The sequence below is a fragment of the Hemibagrus wyckioides genome, linkage group LG14 (genome assembly GCF_019097595.1).
Source record: "Hemibagrus wyckioides isolate EC202008001 linkage group LG14, SWU_Hwy_1.0, whole genome shotgun sequence".
Lineage (NCBI taxonomy): Eukaryota > Metazoa > Chordata > Actinopteri > Siluriformes > Bagridae > Hemibagrus > Hemibagrus wyckioides.
In genome coordinates this window covers 3,397,485-3,405,905 of record NC_080723.1, presented here as the reverse complement: position 1 = coordinate 3,405,905, position 8,421 = coordinate 3,397,485, and the positions used below count along the sequence as shown (strand labels likewise).

At 39.0% G+C, this 8,421-nt stretch overlaps 1 protein-coding gene across 1 annotated transcript; it reads right to left on the bottom strand.

The window, feature by feature from the left end:
* Window positions 1-836: 836 nt before the first annotated feature.
* On the bottom strand, window positions 837-7,973 carry slc41a2a (solute carrier family 41 member 2a). The gene is made up of 12 exons (XM_058407540.1): window positions 7,846-7,973; window positions 7,066-7,140; window positions 6,268-6,817; window positions 6,092-6,199; window positions 5,887-5,958; window positions 5,598-5,740; window positions 4,857-5,005; window positions 4,583-4,730; window positions 4,249-4,328; window positions 3,630-3,761; window positions 2,602-2,750; window positions 837-2,366 (listed from the first exon to the last, which is right to left on the bottom strand). Exons 3-12 carry the CDS (start codon window positions 6,610-6,612, stop codon window positions 2,211-2,213), a joined length of 1,482 nt encoding a protein of 493 aa, XP_058263523.1. The 5' UTR covers window positions 6,613-6,817; window positions 7,066-7,140; window positions 7,846-7,973; the 3' UTR covers window positions 837-2,210.
* Between the last annotated feature and the right edge of the window lie 448 nt (window positions 7,974-8,421).

Below are 8,421 nucleotides of genomic sequence, written 5' to 3'. Positions count from 1 at the left end.
AACTTCAGCTCATTCATGATGTGAGGATTTTGAAGCTTTTTTATTTATACACCGATCAGGCATAATTTATGACCACTGACAGGTGACGTAAATAACACTGATGATCTCCTCATCATGGCACCTGTTAGTGGGTGGGATATATTAGGCAGCAAGTGAACATTTTGTCCTCAAAGTTGATGTGTTAGAAGCAGGAAAAATGATTTGAGCGAGTTTAAAATGGGCCAAATTGTGATGGCTAGACCACTGGATCAGAGCATCTCCAAAACTGCAGCTCTTGTGGGGTGTTCCCGGTCTGCATTGGTCAGTATCTATCAAAAGTATCCTTTAAGTTCTGTAAGTCCTTTAAGTCCTGTAAGTTGTGAGGTGGGGCCCATGGAGGCTCCAAGTCACAACTTCCAGGAGTTAAAGAATCTGCTGCTAACATCTTAGTGCCAGATACCACAGCACACCATCAGGGATCTAGTGGAGTCCAATGCCTCAATGGGTCAGGGCTGTTTTGGCAGCAAAATGGGGACCAACACAATATTAGGCAGGTGGTCATAATGTTATGCCTGATCAGTGTATATTGAAAGGTAACCTCCTGATAACCTGCTGTAAATGGATTTTAAATTCATGACTGTATCTTATTTGCTTATTGATTCACTTAATGCAATGTGGTATGCAGAACCCATAATTATACCCCAGCATTATTTTTTTTAATTCATTAATTGGATTATATAGAATGAATTAATTGATTGACTTTGGAAATACACATAAACAGTGTCTATAGAGTTGTTTCACAACTACAACTCGAAATTAAATTGAAAGAAAAGCATGCTTTAATTCAGTGTTTATTTGGTCCAGAAGCAGTATAAATCATGTCTACAATGAGTCCATAGTTGACGTTAAAAGACGCTGAAAAGACGTCCACAATGACCAAGTTTGAAACTAATTTTGACTTGAACATTGGACATTATTAAAAGACGTCATAAAACTTTGTCTTTTCACTGTGTGACAAAGATGTTGGAAAGATGGCTTTTGGATATTTCTTTGCTTAGTGGGAACTCAAAAGTCAAGTACACAAGTACAAAATTGATCCTCCATCACAGTGAATAAGTAAATACTGTCACCAGTCTGGGAGACAACTGAAACATGCATATTTTCTCTACATTCACACATGCCATTCATTCTAACTTCATTACATCCACATCCAAATTCATCACTTCTCTTGTCCAGTTCAAACAAACAAACAAATAAACAAACAAAAACAATTACAGCAGGTTTCTCCAATCCTGTAATATATATTGAAATAATAAAATAATATTGGATAATATTAGATTTTAATATTATTACAAATATAAATAAATATAGAAAAACTGAGAGGAGGAACAGTGCATTATAAAATAGGTAATCTATATACACTAATCAGGCACAACTTTATGACCACCTGCCTAATCATGTGTTGGTCCCCCTTTTGCTGCCAAAACAGCCCTGACCCATCGAGGCATGGACTCCATTAGATCCCTGAAGGTGTGCTGTGGTATCTGGAACTAAGGCGTTAGCAGCAGATTCTTTAACTTTTGGAGGTTGTGACCTCGCAACCTACAGGACTTAAAGGATACTTTTGATAGATACTGACCACTGCAGACCGGGAACACCCCACAACAGCTGCAGTTTTGGAGATGCTCTGATCCAGTGGTCTAGCCATCACAATTTGGCCCTTCGTCAAACTCGCTCAAATCCTTACACTTGTCCATTTTTCCTGCTTCTAACACATCAACTCTGAGGACAAAATGTTCACTTGCTGCCTAATATATCCCACCCACTAACAGGTGCCATGATGAGGAGACCATTAGTGTTAGTCAGGTCACCTCTCAGTACTCAGAATGTTATGCCTGATGGATGTACATGCACAAATCTCCATGTTAAATACAAAGCAAGACTGGTTCAGTTTGCTACATTCTGTTTACTTATAAATTGCTGACTTCTGACTTCTAGAAAAGGATAGAAAATACAGACAGTTTATGTAAATGGACTGCTAAAAATAAGAACTTAATAAGTAAATAATATCCCTAATTTTGAAATAAATAATGATGCACTCGAAAGGGGCTGAGGTGACTCTTCACTGTCTTGAAAAGATGTCTTCATGTTTCAGTAGCCCCAGTGAACAAAATGAGAGTCTAAGACATAGTGGACAGTCTGTTTCAGTCACCCAAATTGTGTCCTTTGCATTAATCACCCACAGCAAAAACACAAAGAGCTAAAAGGCCAGTCCCCAGTAGATCACCCAAGGCGGTCAAATAGGGGATAGAAAAGCTATCTGGGTCTCGGCCATACCTCCACAAGCAATGTACCATCCAGTCAGCTATGCACAAGAGCAGAAATACCTGAGAGAACATAAATGAGAAGACAAAGAAGATCATTACACACTACACCAGTCCAGTTCTCACTAATCATTTCCAATCAACATGAGTGTTTTTGTTCACTTTTTCTCTTGTGATCTAACAAGAGAGAATAAAAGGAGGCATACCTAAGGTCAATTGTTTAACCCAAGTATTCTTCTAGATCCTTTTTAGGATAACTGGACACCTATCAGTGTTGTACTCCACACTCTTTCCTTACCTGTGTTAGAGCTGCAGTTAAGTAGAGGGTGATGAAGGTTGGTGTTGGGCTTGTGCTGGCACCTTGCATTAGATAAATAATCAAGAGAAAGACCACATGGCCTGGAATGGCTAGAAAAAGCAGCACTCGAGCTGTTCTGTTGTTATCTCCTGCCAAGACAGGATATGTCTGTCAATAAAATGCATACCAAAAACGCTATAACAAAATAAGCAAATGTATGCCCAAATAAGGTATATAAGAAGAAGATATGAATGAGAAATCTGAACAGAATTGGTCATGTGCCAGCTGTAATAGCATAGAAGTGTGAATTCAAGGGAAAAGAAAACAGAATTATGCTGTTACACCTTCATCAAACAATTCTGCTTTGCCTATTGTTGTTTTCTTTCTGCTAAGTTGTGATAAGCTAGTAGTAAAGTTGTTGGTTTAGACTATTTTAAGGTATGTCTGCTCTGAAGCCTGTAGATGTTTTATTCTTTTTTTAAAAAAATCTGTATATCCTTCATGTTCCAACATAACCACTTATTCTCATGTTTGTAATACTGTAATATAAAGTTATACACCAATTAGGCATAACATTATGACCACCCCGACTCGTTCTGTATAGGGCTGCACAGCTGCAGACAAACTGTGATGCACTGTGTATTCTGATCCCTTTCTATCAGAACCAGCATTAACTTCTTCAGCAATTTGAGCAACAGTAGCTCGTCTGTTGGATCGGATCACACGGACCAGCCTTCGCTCCCCACGTGCATCAATGAGCTTGCCCATTTTTCCTGCTTCTAACACATCAACTTTGAGGACAAAATGTTCACTTGCTGCCTAATATATCCCACCCACTAAAAGGGGTCATGATGAGGAGATCATCAGTCTTATTCACTTCACCTGTCAGTGGTCATGATGTTATGCCTGATTGGTGTAATTTCATTCCCAATCATGTCACTCAAATACATTTGGGTCATCCAAGACAAGCACTATTTAATACTTCAATATTGTTGTAAGCTGTTTATGTGTTTTTTTTCCTCCTTTACCTTTGCCGTAAAAGGTGCGGAATGGACAGTAACAGCGCTTTGCATCCTCAGGCAAGCTTCCCAGGGAGCAGTGAAAATGAAGATATGTGGCTATACGGCTGGACTGGATGGCAGCCAGGTTACCTCCAACACCTCATGAGCATGTAAACAGTGCAAGGTCTCTGTGAGATTCTATTGATCTCTAGTGTACATGGATTACTAAAAGATAAAAATTCTATAGTAACAGTACTAGCGAAAGTAATCAAAGAGTATCTGTAAGAAAACGGACAATGACTAGACTGTTGTCTCTCGCCACAAATTGTACATAAAATTATGTAATGGTGATGATACTGTTTTTCCAAATACTTATGATTCCTTAAAACAGATAATGTTTTAAAAAATTCCACTGTGGCTTGCAGATGTGAATATGCTGCAATGCCACATTTACATCTGATTTACACCTGTGTACAGTATATATGCCCCAGAAATACAGAAATGTGCCCCATGTGCCTTTTTACCGCATTATATTACTTATTTTTCAAAATAAAATGAAATGAACCAAAATCAGATGCTCCTAATTGGAACTTAAATAGTTCTGATTGTGAAATAAACCGTTTTAAATGCTCATATCACCACTGACCATTTATCACAGGGGTATAAACCACAGCTCCTCCTAAGTTTGAGTCAGTAATGGTTTTGTCCAGAATGAGTCCGCCTAAGCTGAGAACATACACAAGGACAAATTGTACGTCATTATGCTACATTAAGAAAAGACAATGTTTACAGTACCTAAGTTAATTTGTCGTTTAGCACCTATGACCATTTAACTAGCCATATACTGGTATATTGGTATTGTGAGCACTTAGAAATGACCCACACTGGTGCTCATGAGAGCTGAATGGGGAAAAAATGCTGCATGATGTTTAAGGTCAACATTACAGTTTACGGTTGACAGTAAACCAGGATTCACTGACCTGCTAATAATCATGGCGGTGATGATCGGTTCCCAACCATTATACAACAGTTTGTGGCTCTCAGAGTGACAGAATGAAAGTGCTACCCAGACCGGTGTCAGGCATAAAAGGATGACACACACTACATAGATGATATAGGGGTAGAGCTCTAAAAAAGAAAAAGAGCGAGAGAGAGAGAGAGCTCAAATACAGTATTGACCAACTTACTTGCATTTTTCTATAAAATAATAATCAAAATGGAATAGAAGGAATCACATAATATATTTTTTCTCACCAATGCAAGAGAAAAGCCTTTGACTGATGATGGCCAGCAACCCCAAAGTGATGAGGTCACCAAAACTAGCCGCAATTGGTGCCGCTACGTTGTCTGGATTAATCCCGGCCCTCTTTGAGCCGATGATCACACCCACCATAATGATACCTATACGAAGCAAATGACATGGAGGTGAGATGACATCATGTCTGTTAGCCACCACATTACTGCATCAAACATAATCCTCACAACTCAGAGGCACAAAATCCTTACTGGTAACACTCATTTCCTGATATATTGACAATAATTTATTATTTATGACACAACATAAATATCCATTTATATTTATGTTGAATCATGTGGAATGTCCCCTAAAAACATGGACTCCTGTTTATTAAGAAGTGTCAGCACTTTGTAATGGTCAGTCAGAGGTTAAGACAGTTCATTTAAAGTTTTCTGACATGTGAAAATTCTTCAGGACAGAAAGTTTTGCTGTTTCTCTCTAACATACCAAACTTCAAGAGAGTAAAAAACAAAGCTAGTGAAGGAACCATTCATTCAGTCTATACCCACTTTATTCCTAATTAGAGTTAGAATTACTGTGGTATAAAAGGAATAAAACCCTTCAGGGTATGCTGTTATTGGAAAATAATACATTTTTGTGTGGTAACAAACCCCAAAATCAGTTGTTTATTTTCAAAATTGGACACCCCCCACCCCCCCATATATAACAAATGTCATGAAAATAATATATTCTTCCCTTGCAATAAAGATGCCGTGAATGCTGTCACTACACTAGTGCAGCATAACAGAGCTGTATAGTTTATGGTCAGTTTCTCATCCAGAATCCATCCCAGTACAGAGGCTGCCAAAGCAGCAAGGAAGCCCAGCACTGTAGCCTGAACCTGGAAATATACATATATATATATAAAAAAAATGTATAAGCTGATATGTAAGCTATATATGTATGGCTAGTTGTATCTCCCTTATTCATTTTTATATGAATATTTATCAACGGCTCACAAAAAAGAGACAACTGTTAGTTGTTTACCTGCTTTAGGGCAAGATTTCCAATGATCAGTTTCCACTTCTCTCTTGAGGAATTAATTTTCCCAACATTCACCTGTTGTAAACATGTAGCCGACTAATTAATTTTGGATTCATTTCGAGAGAACCCCCCAGGAGAGTGTAGGATCAAATGTAAACCGAGCGCTATTTATAAAAGGAGAGAGGTAAGTAAGTCATTAATTACTCACCACTGTAGAGAGTCTTGATGCCAGCGTCATCTCCAAGTTGCCTTTCATGCCAAGTAACGCTGGCACCAGGATGAAGATCTCTGTTACGTTCTGAAACACGTCCCAGTGCTGCCACCAACACACAAACGTATCAGACTTACAGTCACCTCATGTGTCCATAGTTCTGCCATACTCACCTGCACGATGTCCAGCAGCATGCCAGCCATCACTGTACCGAAGCCTGCTAGGAGGAACGGAGCCAGGATCTGAAGCACCATGTTACAGACCGATTCACTCGGCATGGCCTGAGCACCAGTGGACTTTTTGTCCTCATCATGGACTGAGATCCACAAACCATCATTAGACAGCAAGGGGTCCAACTCAGATTTTGTTTTGTCTGCAGTTTTAGTGTTAATGTGAGGTAAACCCCAGCATTTGTCAATTCCTCTGAACCATAGAGAAGGAATATTCTGACTCTCATCATCTTTAACCTCTAAAGCTGAACTCAGTTTTCCTTCAAGCTGATTAGGACCACCATCCATGGTCTTCAGAAAGCTTTAAATTTGTATTGCATGTATATAGTGAACTAACATATATTTTATTGTATTCTAGTCTCTTCTAGACTGAAGACATACACAGTGTTGTGCCCATGTATAAACTGCTATGATTTATTATTTATATGTTTGTAGTAAAGAAGAGGCCTTAATATAATGATTTTGAATAGTTGCTTGTTGGCCTTTATCCATCCTAACAAAAACAGACAGAGGGAAAGAGTGAGAGAAGGAAGAGTAACATGGACATTTGCAGACAAATGCAGGTCACAACTGACTTCATGCACTCTTAGAAAAACTGGAACTTTTATATCACTATTTAGATCTATTTTTTGATTTAAAAAATACTCTATATAGTTAATGGCATTACAAAAGCATCAATGAATTATACAAATATACTCATGTCATGAAGCATCATTGTAATAAGTCTTAATGAAGGCTTACCTCTGAGCACAGCCACAACACTGCTGATGGGTGAGAGCAGATCTTTCCACTGTCAGGTCCCTGAGGTGCAAGGCTCTAATAATGACAACAACCCAGAGGTGAACCAATAGCAGCTCTCATCCACACCCTCCTGATCACACTCACCTCTTTCTCCTCCTGCAGCTTCTCAGAATACTCCCTCTGACGCTAATCAGCTTATTATTATGGCGCTGCTTGAGGTTTTTGCAAATGAGAAAATTACATAACCAGCCTAAAATATTACACAATTACACGTGAATGTGGAGGCTGCCAAATCACACAGGTTACGCTAAGACACGTGTTTGATTGGGTCGTTTGATCTGGGCAAGTTTAAGAAACGTTTCACTTTAGGCCACACAAGTCCACTTTTAGTTTACTTTTACACGTAAAATACAATGATGAATTCATTTCTTTTATTTATTTGTTTATCTATCTATCTATCTATCTATCTATCTATCTATCTATCTATCTATCTATCTATCTATCTATCTATCTATCTATCTATCTATTCATCCATCCACCCATCTATCTATCGCAAGATCTCCATATAGATATAGTGGGGTCCAATAGTCTGAGATCACATATCACATTGAAAATCTACAAAGGTTAAAATGGGATAGAATTCTATCTTGACATGACTGCTATTTCTTTGAAAACACACCCAGAGTCTATCCTATTAATGAACATGTACAGACCAGTATACGTGGCATACACACACAAACACACACACATTATATATATATATTTAAATAAATGTATTACCGGCTGAGTAACGACGGTCTGGGCATAGAGACTGGCCGACACAGACAGAGCTGGAGGCCCAGAGAGGACAGACTGTGTCCACACTGCACACAACAATTGGTAGTTTGTGAATAGTTTGGGGGGTCATCCTTCCTGTTCCAACATGACTGCACATCACTGCACAAAGCAAGGTCCATAAAGACATGGATGAGTGAGTTTGGTGTGGAGGAACTTGGTGTCCTGACCTCAACCTGATAGAACACCTTTGGCATGAATTAGAGCGGAGACTGCGAGCCAGGCCTTCTCATCCAACATCAGTGCCTGACCTCACAAGTGCGCTTCTAATGGAATGGTCGAAAATTCCCATAAACACACTCCTAAACCTTGTGGAAAGCCTTCCCAGAATAGTTGAAGCTGTTATAGCTGCAAAGGGCGGGACAACTCCATATTACATTCATGTGCATGTAAATGGCAGACGTCCCAGTTTTGCAGTCTCCACTCTAATTCATCCCAAAGATGTTCTATTGGGTTGAGGTCAGGACACCAAACTCTCTTATCCATGTCTTTATGGACCTTGCTTTGTGCACTGGTGTGCAG